The sequence below is a fragment of the Schistocerca nitens genome, chromosome 6 (assembly GCF_023898315.1).
Source record: "Schistocerca nitens isolate TAMUIC-IGC-003100 chromosome 6, iqSchNite1.1, whole genome shotgun sequence".
In the NCBI taxonomy this organism is placed as follows: Eukaryota; Metazoa; Arthropoda; class Insecta; order Orthoptera; family Acrididae; genus Schistocerca; species Schistocerca nitens.
The window spans coordinates 86,518,156-86,536,040 of NC_064619.1; the positions used below are offsets into that span (position 1 = coordinate 86,518,156).

Here is a 17,885-nt window from a genome sequence, read left to right on the forward strand (position 1 = left end):
TTACAACATTTGTCATTTTAATGATATGCTTCTATATGAAATGTCGATCGTTAAGATTGATTGAAGCATTCAGATTTTAGCATTGAGATCTTTGTTACAAAACTTGTGAATTTCACTTTAACTGTAAACGCTAAACTATTATAGATACGATCAATAGTCAAGTTTTATTGGGGTCACCATGATAATTTATTAAGGATGGTAGATTAAAATTACTGTGGCTTCATTCCCTGCATTACTACAGTATTAAATAGTTTTCATAAATATTTCCCTTTATGGCTGATCTTAGGTCTGCCATATTTAACACTGCTACATCTCCTTGGCCACAAACGGCTTCCACTGGGTTTCCGTATGACATGGGTTCTTGTCTGTCTCACACACACACTACAGCACTTAGGCCTCAATAGACAATAGACGCCTGTGAATTTCCCCATCTCGTGGTGAATCTGTGCTCTTTGTGGCACGCGGTTCTGGACGGCAGGGTTCGTTTCACAATTCCTGAAGGCTGACTCTTTCGACCATATACTGAAATGAGAGCGAAATGTTCGTTAACTCATAATTCGAACATCACGAGCTGTGAGTACAGTTAGCCGCCATGTCGCTTGCCACCAGTCTTCGCCACTGCTTCACTAACTTCATACATGCAGTAATGTATATGGGCATGGACCAGTTAATTTGTGTGTGGTTTGAATATTAATCACAAAAACAAATTTGTGTCCAGAACCATATTTTCTATCCTGATCATGAACCTATGCAGGGTCCGCACCTAAGTGATACTAAAACCGAGTATCCTGATTTAAATGAAGAATTCTTGCATTCAAGTGTTTTAAAGTGATTTTTGCCTAATGTAAAAGGAGTAGTAAAAGTTAAAGTTAAAACCACAAAAGTGAAGTTAGATAGGATTTTGCTAAACTAGGCTTAATTTATTACAAAGTATAGTTTTGTAGGAATACAGTGCAAGATGTGTAAATATTATTGACTAAAATACCTTCTTCACAGGTGATAAAAGGGCAAATAAGTTAAGTTCATTTTCAAAAATAGTGTGGTTTTGATTTCTATCATGAATGGTTCCTTTTTTGAAGTTAATTAAGCCAAGTGTTGGGTTTTATTCTCTTACAAAGTAAATTATGTACTACTCCAAATGAAGTGAATGATTATCTTTTTGAATTAGCCTTTTTTACTGTAATAATCAGAGAGAGTTGACTAGAGAAACTATACTAGTTGATGGGTCTCCATCATATTCTCCACTTATTAGGAGAAAATTTGAACTACTACAGTTGCTAGGGAAAACTGATGTTTGTAGAGGAGCTTAAACAGTGTATTTATGAGATTATTCATCTTATTGATTTTTTGTGTCAGTTAAGATAAAAGCCCCTCATGTCCAAATTTAGTTCTGCACTTCATGCAGTAAAATTTAAGTATTTGATTAAGTAATGCTCTTGAGTGTAGCTGTCATTGGTATGAGCTTGGTGCAAAGTTACTTCTTATAATTTACTGACGTGTGCGTTATTGGTAACTGCTGCTAAACACAGTTCAGAGTGCACCGTGTCAGATTTTATCCTGTTTGCTATTCAAAGGGAAAGCTCAACGAAAGTAACTTGAATAACCAATATTCAGTTTTCTTAAACGTATACTTCTAAAATAATGTGCCCAATCGGGCTGGCGACCGTTCATTTTCTCATTCAGTTTTGATGTTATCACTTCCATTAACTCCCAAGGTTAAAGGCCCTTTGATTTTTTTCTGTTAATTTCACCAAATTCAGAATTAAAGTCCGATACCTTTGTCGATAAGACACACGCGTGTTCAATTTTCAAAATCCTCCCAGAGGGTGACATTAGCTTGTTTCACGGCACGTTAGTGTTATACTATGGTGCTCTGGTTCAGGTTCATTATTTGGTCTAGCTTCACTTTCAAAACTCCTGGACGGTATAGTGATCTCACATTCCAAGTACTGATGAATAAATCCGATTTTGTTCTTTCTTTTCTTACTTCTCTTGTCTCCATCGTTCGGTTCCTGCCTTCCATTGCCTTGTCCATTCCATGTCTGTCTTATTTATCCATCTGGCTTTTCTTTGTTGACGTTTCGTAACAGGTGTTTTTTTTTACAGAGTGGGCCATCAACTCTACATCTAACCTCTAATGGAGGACAGGAATTTTTTTTCTCAAAGTTTTCTTTCCTTAGCCTTTGAAGACCCAACTCTCAGCTGCAAGGCAGTAGTTTGCTAGTTATGGTCCGCCTCGGGCATTTTATTTTCTTGGTGTCCACCATATACGGTGAACATTCTCCTATCTATCACGTGGGGAGGCGCCCGATGGGATACTACCAACTCCACACGGGCATTTCAGCTATCTGGCAAGTTTAATCCGACTGAAGAAAAAAAGGTTATTCACTATGCAAAGTGACCTTCATGATCAATTTAATTAATTAGTCAGTCAATTTGATATCAAAGACATACTGCTGGGCTGGTGGAAGCGAGTGCAAGAGCATCACGGATATGATTCGCGAGCTGAAGCGGTAATCAGGAGTTTTTTCGTTGCGGTGAAATCTTTTAACGAAATTTCAATCTCCCACCTAAACAAAGAGGGCTGACCATCATCATAAAATAAGCTTTATCACAGAATTCTTAAGGTGGTACGTAGTATTGAAACTTCCCCTTTGGAAAATTATGTATTACTGTGCTGGTAAACCTCTTTCGTTATTTGATTTTCAAACAGCTGAGCGAAACTGAGCGTACTCAGACATTTCTCTCTTTACTTATTCTGATCATCACTAAACTGACACACAATATTTTTAGCGCAACGCAGTCTGACTTTCAATCATCCCCACAAAAGAATGGCCCTGACTAACAATAACCTATACCTTTCATGAATCACTTACCTCACAAAAATCTTCGTTACTTGAACTACTGCAATACAGCGAGCGCCAATACTGCCAGCTAAATAAAAGATTCTAACTACTGAAGGCACTAACTACTGATAGGCATAGTTAGCGAATGAAATATTTTGGTAGAGAACAAACCTTAATAGTGTTCAAAAGTCATAATATCAGTTCATGACATCCAGTCTAACAAATTTCCTTTTTCTGACGTACACACGTCCAGATCGTCCGCTCTCAAAGTTCCGCCATCTCTCTCCCCACATCCACCACTGCTGGCGGCTCACCTCCAACTGCACAATGCTACGCGCTGTTCACATCCAACTGCCCAACACTACAATAGCAAATATTGCAACAATGCAAACCAGCCACATACTTCACACAGCACAGTCAGTGATTTTCATACAGAGTGCTACACGGCGTTACCAACATATAAACCTAAACAGCCTACTTACAGTATATACCTAATGTTTACTACTCCTCTCTGCTGCTACTTTAAGAAACTTTGCATTTGTTTACTTTGACAGAGTTCGAATGTGCGGATGCATCCTGTGACAGAGGTAGAGCATGTTCTTATCACTCTGTCATTAGCCCAAAATGAGTTTAATTTTATAGTCCTGTGCTGCAAGATGTAGCAGGCATTAAGCTGATACAAACAGATATTTTTTTAACTATGAGAGAATACTTAGAAGTAATATACCTATGCCATACTATTGTACAGAATTTTCACAAAAAATAATGATAAAAAATGCGTGTACGCTCCGCTTTCTTCTACCTTCGAAAATAACTCGTATAAAAGAGAGGACTCTACATTTTGCGTGGGAAACTCGACGTGTATGGACAACAACATCCCTGTCTAGGACTGGGTAAAGTAGATTTTTTTAAGCTGGGGAGAATCTGTGTCAGAGGTAGAATTGCAGTTAGAAGCTTAGAACCGTGTGTCCAAGCCGCACCAATTTGTCTCACAGTGTCTGCAGCCAGTGGCTGGCCAGAAGCCACGGCTTAGTAGCCACTTGAGAGAGAGCAGAGGTGGGTGCTCTCCTGGGTATCAAATATCAAAGGACGCCGACTTTTGCTCCGCATTCGCTGGACTGAGCCGGTGGCGACACTCGAAGCGCCCTCTGGCCGGGTGAATAGCGAACTACTGCTCAGTACGAATCTGGCTACCTTCTTGATCGCGTGGGTCATAGGCAACTCGTGGAGGAGGGCCTCTGCACACAAGACCATCTACATGTGGCGAGTGTTTTTGCAATTTAATTACTCGATTTTCTTTCGCCTGTCTATACATGTGAGGATGGACCACGTCACTGTTTGTGACGTCATCATCAGTCAGTAGTTCCCGATGGCGCTCGGGTGCTGGGATCGCTGAATAGTTGCCCCCAGGCCTGGGCACTAGGCTTCCAGAAACTGTGGGAAGCAGACGTGTTGTCGCGACAGTCCCAGCAAAGTGCAGTGAAGGAGTCGTTTCTCTAGCTCCATGCATCTGCTCAGTGCTGTTACCTGCTACATGTTTTATGGAGCCTGTTTGCTATATACAGGATGGTCCATTGATAGTGACCGGGCCAAATATCTCACGAAATAAGTATCAAACGAAAAAACTACAAAGAACGAAACTCGTCTAGCATGAAGGGGGAAACCAGATGGCGCTACGGTTGGCCCGCTAGATGGCGCTGCCATAGGTCAAACGGATATCGACTGCGTTTTTTAAATAGGAAACCCCATTTTTTATTACACATTCGTGTAGTACGTAAAGAAATATGAATGTTTTAGTTGAACCACTTTTTTCGCTTTGTGGTAGATGGCGCTGTAATAGTCACAAACATATGGCTCACACTTTTAGACGAACAGTTGGTAACAGGTAGGTTTTTTAAATTAAAATGCAGAACGTAGGTACGTTTGAACATTTTATTTCGGTTGTTCCAATGTGATACATGTACCTTTGTGAACTTATCATTTCTGAGAACGCATGCTTTTACAGCGTGATTACCTGTACATACCACATTAATGCAATAAATGCTCAAAATGATGTCCGTCAACTTCAATGCATTTGACAATACGTGTAACGACATTCCTCTCAACAGCGAGTAGTTCGCCTTCCGTAATGTTCGCACATGCATTGACAATGCGCTGACGCATGTTGTCAGGCGTTGTCGGTGGATCACGATAGCAAATATCCTTCAACTTTCCCCACGGAAAGAAATCCGGGGACGTCAAATCCGGTGAACGTGAGGGCCATGGTATGGTGCTTCGACGACCAATCCACCTGTCATGAAATATGCTATTCAATACCGCTTCAACCGCACGTGAGCTATGTGCCGGACATCCATCATGTTGGAAGTACATCGCCATTCTGTCATGCAGTGAAACATCTTGTAGTAACATCGGCAGAACATTACGTAGCAAATCAGCATACATTGCACCATTTAGATTGCCATCGATAAAATGGGGGCCAATTATCCTTCCTCCCATAATGCCGTACCATACATTAACCCGACAAGGTCGCTGATGTTCCACTTGTCGCAGCCATTGTGGATTTTCCGTTGCCCAATAGTGCATATGATGCCGATTTTACGTTACCGCTGTTGGTGAATGACGCTTCGTCGCTAAATAGAAGGGATGCAAAAAAATCTGTCATCGTCCCGCAATTTCTTTCTTGCGCCCAGTGGCAGAACTGTACACGACGTTCAAAGTCGTCGCCATGCAATTCCTGGTGCATAGAATCGATGTTGATGTAGCATTCTCAACACCGACGTTTTTGATTCCTGATTTTCGCGAAATTTGTCTGGTACTGATGTGCGGATTAGTCGCGACAGCAGCTAAAACACCTACTTGGGCATCATCATTTGTTGCAGGTCGTGGTTGACGTTTCACACCTGGCTGAACACTTTGTTTCCTTAAATAACGTAACTATCCGGCGAACGGTCCGGACACTTGGATGATGTCGTCCAGGATACCGAGCAGCATACATAGCACACGCCCGTTGGGCATTTTGATCACAACAGCCATACATCAACTCGATATCGACCTTTTCCGCAATTGGTAAATGGTCGGTTTTAACACAGGTAATGTATCACGAAGCAAATACCGTCCGCACTGGCGCAATGTTACGTGATTTTTATGCCTATGGCTCTTCCTGATTCTAGTCGTTCGATTTCAGTCACCGGAATGCCTTCCCTTATAAGAATGGCTGTACCGATATTGGCTTCCGTAGAAACATTAACAATTTCAATAAAGCCTGGGATCCGAAATTCCGTTATCGCAACTTCTTGTAGCAACGCGATATCTGTCCCGGACTGGTACAAGAATTCTTTTAGTACTGCCAATTTCAAGGGTGACTGTATTTTATTAATGTTAATAGTAGTAATGCTATAAGCTTGCAAAAAATGGTTCAAATGGCTCTGAGCACTATGGGACTTAACATCTATGGTCATCAGTCCCCTAGAACTTAGAACTACTTAAACCTAACTAACCTAAGGACATCACACAACACCCAGCCATCACGAGGCAGAGAAAATCCCTGACCCCGCCGGGAATCGAACCCGGGAACCCGGGCGTGGGAAGCGAGAACGCTACCGCACGACCACTAGATATAAGCTTGCATCACAGACATACCATAAGAAGCTATTTGGGATGAGGATCGGTATGATTATAGCATCAACGTGCTTCCCTACAAGGCACGATCTTTACAAGCTGTGTGCCCATTACATGTACTAAATTCCTAGAAAAATTTGCACTGCTTTTAAACAAAGAGCTTGAGAAGAAAAGTATCCTGAAATCCCGACAATGCATTGCTATAAGTCACTGTGGCCATTCTCTTTCTCCTCGTCAGTGTTGGCCCTGATGACTTCATGTTTAATATTCTTTTTCTTGATGTCTTTCTTCTCTGGTGTGGCTTTCGCTTGATGACGCGTGACAGCAAGACCCGGTGTCGGTCGCTGCCGCCAGCGGTGGCTTAATGGGGCAACGGCCGTGGCTTGCGAGTCGTCAATATTTGGTTCCGGCGTGTTGTCTGTTGTGCTGTCTTGCTGGCGAGGCGGTGATGCTTGTTTATTTCCTCCTTCGGCGCGGCGTTGCGCTTCGGAGTCAGCAGGTTGTTTACTTGGTACTTCCTCGTACTGTTCGCACTGTATGGGCTGTGCACTTGATGCGGTTATTTCAGTCGTGACCTCAGGCTCAGGGTCACATTTCCATGAAAGGTCACTACCAGCTGCGTCACTATTTGTTCGTGGCGGTAAAGTCCTTGTGCGGAAGTGGGAGCCACATCGACCTGCATTCCATCTCCTTTTTCCACTTCCAACAGATCTTCAGGACTGGGCTTCGGCCTCCTGGCAACGGGTGTTTCACAGGAAGAGTCCTCATCAACATTATTTTCAGTGTCCTCTAGAGGACGCTTTTTAGTGGGAATCTCGCTGTCACGGGACGGAATTTCAGCAGTTAATGCAGGTTTTAAAGACGGAAAGTCATTAACATTAAGTGTAACATTTTCAGAGGTAGTAACAGGATCCACGACAGCCGCCGGCTCTGTTGTATTACTGGCTGGCAACAAATCGTTGAGTGTTAATTTCCGGCGTTGCGTAAGGTTATTTGTTAGCACAAAAACACGGCGAGGGCAGTCCTGACGGAGGTGACCAGACTCGTTACATACATGACATGTAGGGGTTTGCCCTGAGTACATAACATGCGCCTTGTGCCCGTCAACAAAGATGTGGGAGGGAATGTTTGCCTTCACTTCCATCTCCACGGAGCGAATGCCGTTAAAGCACTGCAGCTTGAAATGCGAAGCCCACATTTCGTTGACTATTTGCCTGACAACCCCATATTTTGAAAGGACATCTTTTATTTTCGAGTTGTCTACTTCTATGGGAATATTAAAAACCCTAACATTCCTAATTACAGACTCGGAATTCCGGAGTTTTACAGTACTTTTAGTACCATCACGGTGTATAAATTCCGTTTCATAACCAAATTTTGCCAGAAAGCGGTCTACACTCACGGAATCGTTAAACTTTACAAAAATGCAGTATTCATCAGAGTCTAGCTGCATGGTATGAACAGATTCAGAATGAAGGCCAATTACCTCGGTAATCCAGTCGTGTATTTCAAGTGCAGAGGGCTGAACTCGACGGGTGTACTTGTCGAAGGTGAAAATCACGGTGTTTTTTCTCACGGAGTTTGCCATGGTGTTCTGCAGCGAAGAAATCTCGGACAACGGCGAAATCCCAACAGCACTACGTAGAAAGATGACACGACGAAGACAAAATGCTCAATTGATAACGCTTAATTCGCGTGCAAAACGTCAATAAACGAGCACGAAAACTCGAAAACACTGGCGTAAACACTGAACGTTCACGGAGCAAACTTGAGGATCGTGCGATCGCTGCGACAGCTAAAGCCAAACTGTGTTCTGAGCTACCGAAAAACGACTCACGCCCGGTCTCACAGTTTTGCTTCTGCCAGTATCTCGTCTCCTACCTTCCAAACTTTACAGAAGCTCTCCTGCGAACCTTGCAGAACTAGCACTCGTGAAAGAAAGGATACTGCGGAGACATGGCTTAGCCACAGCCTGGGGGTGTTTCCAGAATGATATTTTCACTCTGTAGCGGAGTGTGCGCTGATATGAAACTTCCTGGCAGATTAAAACTGTGTGCCTGACCGAGACTCGAACTCGGGACCCAGGCTGTGGCTAAGCCATGTCTCCGCAGTATCCTTTCTTTCAGGAGTGCTAGTTCTGCAAGGTTTGCAGGAGAGCTTCTGTAAAGTTTGGAAGGTAGGAGACGAGATACTGGCAGAAGTAAAACTGTGAGACCGGCCGTGAGTCGTGCTTCGGTAGCTCAGATGGTAGAGCACTTGCCCGCGAAAGGCAAAGGTCCAGAGTTCGAGTCTCGGTCGGGCACACAGTTTTAATCTGCCAGGAAGTTTCAAATAATTAACTGCTTCATACGCTGAAGGCCAATGAAGCTCTCGATTTAATTGTGCAATCAGCACACAGGTAAGTATCTATAATAAAATTTTAATGTGGCTAGGTTAAATACTTTTGGGGAGAGAATTATTTTAGTTGTACCGCACGCAATAGATGAGCTCTGAACTTCCCATTTAGAGAGACGCTACAGCTATAGTTTTATAGCTACCTTTTAGAAACTTCGCACATCTTTGTTATTATAGCGAATCTCCATTCTACCTAAATCTAAACATCCTAGCTTTATCTAATCACTTACTTAATCTATCTTGCTTCCGAACTTTTAGGACACAAAAACAGAAAATCGTGAATTTCCACCAAAATATTACTTTGTGAGATCCAGCATGCTGTTTCCATTAAATTACAATGAAAAAGGAATATGAATATAAATTTTGAAGTTTCTAGCTCCTTCCTGTTGTTCCGATGATTTTTACGTAATTTCGAAAACTGTTGAAGTTGCTAAACTGAAAGTTAACACATTATTATTTTAGCATCACTCCTGACATGCTATCAACTTTTCAGATTATTTACTTTATTTTTAAGGTATTGCGTAACATTCGTGACGTCATAGCTAGAGGCTGGCACACAATGGAAAGCATATGAATTTTATATGGCGTGAGTAGGCTGCTTCCCTACATGTGGTTTAATTGATCAATTTGATTAATTAGCGTATCAATTGGATATCAGAAGTGCACCAGAACGAACTACTAACCAATCTTCAGTATTCTTCCGTAGCACCGCTTTTCAGAATATTCTATTCTATTCTTTTCTGAACTATTTATTGTCTGCGTTTCACTTCTGACACACCAGACAAATACCTTTAGAAAAGACTTCTTAACATTTATATTTACATTATATGTTAACGAATTCCTCTTTTGAAAATGCTTTTCACACTATAGCCAGTCTGCATTTTAGATCCTCTCTGCTTTGGTCATCGTGAGTTATTTTGTTATTCAAATAGCAAAACTCATCTGCCAGTAAAGTTAATGGCATTAGTACAATAATCATGTATAGTGTACGAGGAGTTTAGCTGAGACTGGAGAGTGTGGGAGTGTGGTGTGCCCACAGTGGTGTTCCACCGGGACGGGCTGTGCGCGGCTGGGGCGGCGCTGCTGGTGCTGGTGGGGGCGCACCGCCTGCAGGCGTCCCGGCGCGCCGCCCCCAGCTGGCTGTCGGCCGGCCTCGCGCGACTCCGGGCGTCGCCCGCCGGTCCGCTGCTGCTGCCCCCTGCCGCCCAACAGGTGAGCCACGCGCACCGCCCACAACTCTGCAGCAGTTGCTTTACGAGTACACTAGACTAGAGATGGGCAAACTCGTTCATCGTTGGGAACTAGTTCACTGCTGATCGTTCTTTTTTGGGAACCGTTCATTTTTTACTCGTTCACCGTTCATTTGTGCTTGGTATATGGTTCTTAAAATAGGAGTGCGGGTAAGCTACTACAAACAGCATAGTAAACGCATTATTGTGGCCAAGATAGACACGAAGCCCACACTAGTACAAGTTTATATGCCAACTAGCTCTGCAGATGATGAAGAAATTAATGAAATGTATGATGACATAAAAGAAATTATTCAGGTAGTGAAGGGAGACGAAAATTTAATAGTCATGGGTGGCTGGAATTCGAGAGTAGGAAAAGAGAGAGAAGGAAACATAGTAGGTGAATATGGATTGAGGCTAAGAAATGAAAGAGGAAGCCGTCTGGTAGAATTTTGCACAGAGCATAACTTAATTATAGCCAACACTTGGTTCAAGAATCATAAAAGAAGATTGTACACATGGAAGAATCCTGGAAATACTAGAAGATATCAGATAGATTATATAATGGTAAGACAGAGATTTAGGTTGGTTGGTTGGTGGGATTAAAAGGACCAGACTGCGACGGTCATCGGTCCCCAGAGCTTTAGGAACCAGTTATTAAATTGTAAGACATTTCCAGGGGCAGATGTGGACTCTGACCACAATCTATTGGTTATGAGCTGTAGATTAAAACTGAAGAAACTGCAAAAAGGTGGGAATTTAAGGAGATGGGATCTGGACAAACTGATTAAACCAGAGGTTGTACAGAGTTTCAGGGAGAGTATAAGGGAACAATTGTCGCAAATGGGGGAAAGAAATACATTAGAAGAAGAAAGGGTAGCTCTGAGGGATGAAGTAGTGAAGGCAGCAGAGGATCAAGTACGTAAAAAGACGAGGGCTAGTAGAAATCCTTGGGTAACAGAAGAAATATTGAATTTAATTGATGAAAGGAGAAAATATAAAAATGCAGTAAATGAAGTAGGCAAAAAGGAATACAAACGTCTCAAAAATTTGTACAGAAAGCAGATGGCAGTTACAAGAGTCGAGGGACATGAAAGGGAAGCAGCGGTCGGGAAGGGAGTGAGACAGGGTTGTAGCCTCTCCCCGATGTTATAAAATCTGTATATTGAGCAAGCAATAAATGAAACACAAGAAAAGTTCGGAGTAGGCATTAAAATCCATGGAGAATAAATAAAAACTTTGAGGTTCGCCGATGACATTGTCTTTCTGTCAGAGACAGCAATGGACTTGGAAGAGCAGTTGAATGGAATGAACAGTGTATTGAAAGGAGCGTATAAGATGAACATCAACAAAAGCAAAACGAGGATAATGGAATGTAGTCGAATTAAGTCTGGTGATGCTGAGGGCATTAGATTAGGAAATGAGACACTTAAAGTAGTAAAGGAGTTTTGCTATTTGGAGAGCAAAATAACTGATGATGGTCGAAGTAGAGAGGATATAAAATGTAGACTGGCAATGGGAAGGAAAGCGTTTCTGAAGAAGAGAAGTTTGTTAACATCGAGTATAGATTTAAGTGTCAGGAAGACGTTTCTGAAAGTATTTGTATGGAGCGTAGCCATGTATGGAAGTGAAACATCGACGATAAATAGTTTGGACAAGAAGAGAATAGAAGCTTTCGAAATGTGGTGCTACAGAAGAATGCTGAAGATTAGATGGGTAGATCACATAACTAATGTGGAGGTGTTGAATAGAATTGGGGAGAAGAGGACTGGCAATGGGAAGGAAAGCGTTTCTGAAGAAGAGAAGTTGTTAACATCGAGTATAGATTTAAGTGTCAGGAAGACGTTTCTGAAAGTATTTGTATGGAGCGTAGCCATGTATGGAAGTGAAACATCGACGATAAATAGTTTGGACAAGAAGAGAATAGAAGCTTTCGAAATGTGGTGCTACAGAAGAATGCTGAAGATTAGATGGGTAGATCACATAACTAATGTGGAGGTGTTGAATAGAATTGGGGAGAAGAGGACTTTGTGGCACAACTTGACTAGAAGAAGGAACCGGTTGGTAGGACATGTTCTGAGGCATCAAGGCATCACAAATTTAGCATTGGAGGGCAGTGTGGAGGGTAAAAATCATAGAGGGAGATCACTACACTGGAATACACTAAACAGATTCAGAAGGACGTAGGTTGCAGTAGGTACTGGGAGATGAAGAAGCTTGCACAGGATAGAGTAGCATGGAGAGCTGCATCAAACCAGTCTCAGGACTGAAGACCACAACAACAACAACAACATATGGTTCTTATGAAAAACTGAAAACTAGTAGTGTAGGTGACTGAAGGATGGAGGGCACCAAGAGGGGGCACTTGCCTCCCCCCTGGAGTATGGAGTTTTTATTTATTACAGAATTCTTACACACTTTTAGAAGTAATTCCTGTGATTGTGTAGAACCTCTCGTTTAGCCAACCGTAGCCTTGTGTGGCTGATCGCAGGGAAATAAGATAGGGTGGCGTACGGAAAACCGGGCCAGAATACAGACTGCTAGCCAATTACGGACGATGTGTTGCCCGTTACGAGCAGATACAACAAACAGGCAAACATGTAATAATTACGCAGTGAAGAAATAACAATCTAATGCAAGCAACAATTGCGAAACAATCGATGACGATGTGTAGAGAGCTGGAGCAGACAACATGAAAATCTCACGCGACGCGCATGGGCTATAGCTCATGTAGTCTTGTAAAACTATTGTGGCTGTTTCCCAAATTAGTAGACGACAAGTGTCTTGTATAAAATTCTTCGTTTCGGCTTCTACTATGTTGTGGCGTAGTAAGACAACCACGCCACTTGGAAGTAGCCGAAAGGCACGCCTTAACTCACGCAGGCTAGAAGATAGGTCTGAAACAGGATACGTAATGAATGCTATAAAGAAAAGTACGTAGCTCCTGGAATACTTAACTTTAATCCATCCTTTTGGTACATCGCTCTTGACGATACAAGTGAGACTCTTTAGATACAAGCTATGTAATGCTAATGGCGCCTTGCTAGGTCGTAGCCATTGACTTAGCTGAAGGCTATTCTAACTATCGGCTCTGCAAATGAGCGAGGCTTCGTCAGTGTGCATCGCTAGCTACGTCGTCCGTACAACTGGGGCGAGTGCTAGTAAGTCTCTCGAGACCTGCCGTGTGGTGGCGCTCGGTCTGCGATCACTGTCAGTGGCGACACGCGGGTCCGACATGTACTAATGGACCGCGGCCGATTTAAAGCTACCACCTAGCAAGTGTGGTGTCTGGCGGTGACACCACATTCCTCCCCCGCAAATCGGCGGACGGTCGTGTTATAAGGCTTCCGCCCGCCGTGGGGAGGACCCCATGTTGACGTATGCGATGAGGTGGGGAGCCTAACAACAGGCGAGGCTGTGCCACCCGCACCCTGCCATTCGGTCCGAGGGGAGCTAGGAAGCGCCTGAAAACCTAGTCCATGGTGCACGTCAACATGCGGCGTATGCGCCCGTAGAGAGACAGGAGGGGCCGAAGGGTCGACCTCCATTGCGTCGGGGTACACGACGCGCGAAGACGACATCTGGTCTGGAGCCGGCAAGAGTTCCAAGTCTGAGGACAGCTGGTCACGGGAAGCGATCGGCGGCGCGTGACCCAGGGAGGCGCATGGCGGCTGCAGCGACGCGTCCTCTACGGGCGGCGCCGGCGGGAGAACAGGCGGCAGCGGCGGCGTGTCGCCATGGGGCAAAATGGAAGGCAGCGTCGGTGACACCTGGGGATGAGGCGAGCCAGTAGATGGGTCCCCAGGGCGCTGACCGGACGGCACCGTCGCTGAAAGCAGACGGGGAGCGGCAGAACCCAGGCGACGACAGAGGCGCAGCTGATTGAGATGCCGACGCACCTCACCAGAGGCCCCCAAAACCAAATACATAGCGCGGCCGAGGCAGCGAAGAATGCGCCCCGCGAGCCAACGCTGTGAACCGCGATAGTTGCGATAATAGACAACGTCGCCTGGAGCAAAAGCAGGTGTCTGCCGCTGCACAAGAACCTGATGCGGCGGATGCAGCAAAGACATCAAAGTTCGATGAGGACGACCGGGCAACAACTCAGCCGGCGAGCGACCATCTCGGGGCTGAGAGCGATACGAAGACAAAAAGAGCAACAACGCGTTCTCCCGAGAATGCGACTCTTTCAACTTCAACATCTGTGACTTGAAAGTCCGGACCAATCGTTCAGCGGCACCGTTCGACTGAGGCGAAAACGGCGCGGATGTCAGATGTTGAATACCATTGGCCGTGCGGAATGACAAATTCCGCGGACATGAATTGAGGGCCATTGTCGGAAACAATAGTCTGTTGAAGACCTTCAATGCAAAATATAGCGGATAACGCTTGGATGGTGGCAGATGACGTCGTGGAAGACATCCGGACAACAAAAGGAAAATTACTGAAAGAATCGACCACAACCAACCATCGAGCATTCCAGAACGGACCAGCAAAATCGATGTGCAAGCGTTGCCAAGGGGAAGTGGCTTTCGGCCATGCAAAGAATTTTCGCGGCGGTGCGGATTGTTGTTCGGCACACGCCATGCAAGAAGAGCACATATTCGTAATCGCAGCATCGATTCCGAACCAAGTACAGTGCTGACGAGCAAGTTGTTTCGTTCGCACTATACCCCAATGTCCTTGGTGAAGAAGCCGTAAGACAGAGGACTGTAACGAACGTGGGACCACGACTCTGGACTGATCATTATCAGAATGCAACAACAAAACACCACGTCGTACAAAAAGTCTCTCCTTGTGATTCTAAATCGTGTAATGTTCTTGCGACCTCAGCACGCAATGCGTGGGGAACATTGCGCGCTCTGAAAAATTTCGGTTGCGCGTTTACTTTCAGTTCCAAATGTGCTGTATAGTTCTTAGCGCAACCAAGGCCTGGTGCAAAAATGTCTGCAAATTCGTCACATAGACTAGAAACACTGGCTGAAGGCACAGTCTGATTCACTGATAGGACCTGATTGACTATAGACAAGTTAAACAACTGAAATAAATCGAAAACAAACAAGATCACTGCAGTAGAAGAACGAAGAACGTAAAATGACACAAGTTGTGTTTGTCCCTTGTATGTAGCAACAAGGGTGCACTGTCCTAAGACAGGAATATCCTGACCTGAATAACTATGTAACTTAACATTTGCGGCACGCAACGGAGGTGTGCCCAGTTGTTTGTACGTGTCGTGATTGATCAATGAAACTGCAGCTCTGGTATCGAGCTGGAATGGTATCACTTTGCCTTCAAAGTCCAAGTCTACAAAAAGTTTATTGTCTTGCTGACGACAAGAGCGACTTTCTTGTGCAATTTGAACTGATACTGGTACAGAAGCACTTGCGACCGGACGAGATTTCCGTCGACGTCGACGCACACTTTTTGCGGGACGAACACAGTCACTGGTAGAGACAGTGGCACGGGACGGAGAGGAATTAACTACATGAATGTCCATGGACGAAGGTCCACGAGCCTGAGTGTCCTTGGTTCGATTCCGGCGCGAAGCAAAGGGCCTGGAATGGTTGTGATTGTCTGATCGGAGCTTTTTCTGGCAAACACTTTGAACATGTCCTTTCTTATGACAGTAAAAGCAAATAGCGTGGCGTGACGGGCAATTGTCACGCGAATGTCTAGTTGCACACCGCGGGCATGATTTCACTGCATTTGCTCGCTTACGCGGCACACGTGGAGAGCTAGGCGGCAGCTGCATGGACGAGCGCGAGGGCTGTTTATCGTTCCGTGCAGCGCGCCCGGCGGGCCGGTTAATGTGACACACGGCTGGCGAAGTTTCAAATGATTCCTGTGCAAAGTCAAGTGTGTCTTGCCTATCCAATATGTCTATCACTTGTTGAAGGGAGGGATTAACTAGTTTCAAAATCTGTTCCCGTATACGAACATCAGAAACGTTCTGTGCAATTGCATCACGTACCATTGTATCTGAATAAGGGAGGCCACATTCACACTCAAACACACAATCCCTAGTAAGGCCTTGCAATGTTGCAACCCACTCCCTATTAGTCTGACCGGCCGTACGTTTTGTACGAAAGAACGTATACCTTTTTGCAACTACATTAACTGTTTCCTTGAAATAGGCATCTAAAGCAGACAAAATTTCTTCGTAGGACAGAGTTGCTACGTCGTGTCGGGGAAATAATTTCACTATGACACGGTACGTTTGCACCCCTACACACGCCAATAAATGAGGCTGCCGCTCTTTACCTTGAATTCTGTAGGCGGCGAGATGAAATCCAAATTGGCGTGACCACTCCGTCCATGTTTCCATCGCCGCATCATACGGTCGAAATGGGGGTGCAACTGCATGTTGTGGCTGCGGTAGCGGTGTAGCGGCGGCTGCCGCATCGTTTTGCATTGCACGTTGACCCTGGACGAGCTGTCCAAGGGCATCCAATAACGCCTGCGTCTGCTGATTCTGCAAGCGATAAAATTCGGACAGTACATCTGGAGATTGTGGCGAAGCCATGACACAAGCAAATTTAAGCAAAGCATGAATAAAGAAGAAGACAGCTTTTACTCTCGTCGCCAACTGTTGTGGCGTAGTAAGACAACCACGCCACTTGGAATTAGCCGAAAGGCACGCCTTAACTCTCGCAGGCTAGAAGATAGGTCTGAAACAGGATACGTAATGAATGCTATAAAGAAAAGTACGTAGCTCCTGGAATACTTAACTTTAATCCATCCTTTTGGTACATCGCTCTTGACGATACAAGTGAGACTCTTTAGATACAAGCTATGTAATGCTAATGGCGCCTTGCTAGGTCGTAGCCATTGACTTAGCTGAAGGCTATTCTAACTATCGGCTCTGCAAATGAGCGAGGCTTCGTCAGTGTGCATCGCTAGCTACGTCGTCCGTACAACTGGGGCGAGTGCTAGTAAGTCTCTCGAGACCTGCCGTGTGGTGGCGCTCGGTCTGCGATCACTGTCAGTGGCGACACGCGGGTCCGACATGTACTAATGGACCGCGGCCGATTTAAAGCTACCACCTAGCAAGTGTGGTGTCTGGCGGTGACACCACATACTACATAGCTATGCTACGTTTTAAATAATAATCGTTTTCACCCTATATATACTTCACGTTGTCTCTGAGTTCGTAGGCGAATTAGAGACTTTATGGAAGCATAAAATAAAATGTGGTTTTCTCATACTTGCGTCAGACGCTTAGTAAAAATTAAGTTTTTATGTTGCATTATTAAAGTTAATGCAGCAATAATAATAATAATTAAGTTCGCAGTAATAAATGGTTCAAATGGCTCTGAGCACTAGTCCCCTAGAGCACTAGTCCCCTAGAACTTAGAACTACTTAAACCTAACTAACCTAAGGACATCACACACATCCATGCCCGAGGCAGGATTCGAACCTGCGACCATAGCGGTCTCGCGGTTCCAGACTGCAGCGCCTAGAACCGCACGGCCACTTCGGCCGGCTCAGTAATAAAGTTTTTGGTTTGAAAGCTCCTTCTGAACAAATGTTTTTGAGATAATAAGTAAATACGATTTTAAGGCAATCTAAGTCTTTTCAAATGGAGAGGCACCACTTTTCCTACTGAGCCAAAATGACCCACAACCCACTTTTTTCCAAAGAAACCTAACTAGCAGGTAATGCAAATTGGAAACAACCAAACTTAAAAATAATTAGAGCCTTCCTAAATGTAATGTTTTGTATATGAGCGATACACGAAAGTCGTTTTATACGAATTATCTTACACTAAAAATTAAGCAAATTATTGAAAGTTAGCTG

At 44.3% G+C, this 17,885-nt stretch overlaps 1 protein-coding gene and 1 pseudogene across 1 annotated transcript in view; one reads left to right on the top strand and one right to left on the bottom strand.

Annotated features, from left to right (window-relative positions):
• LOC126263237 (5-hydroxytryptamine receptor 3A-like) overlaps positions 1-17,885 on the top strand; it is a 245,169-nt gene that overhangs the window by 188,438 nt on the left and 38,846 nt on the right. The window contains exon 10 of the mRNA XM_049960321.1: positions 9,898-10,070. Within this exon, the coding sequence (XP_049816278.1) occupies positions 9,898-10,070 (173 nt within the window). The remainder of the gene's footprint in view (positions 1-9,897; positions 10,071-17,885) is intronic.
• LOC126191724 (U2 spliceosomal RNA) lies at positions 3,398-3,569 on the bottom strand (annotated as a pseudogene).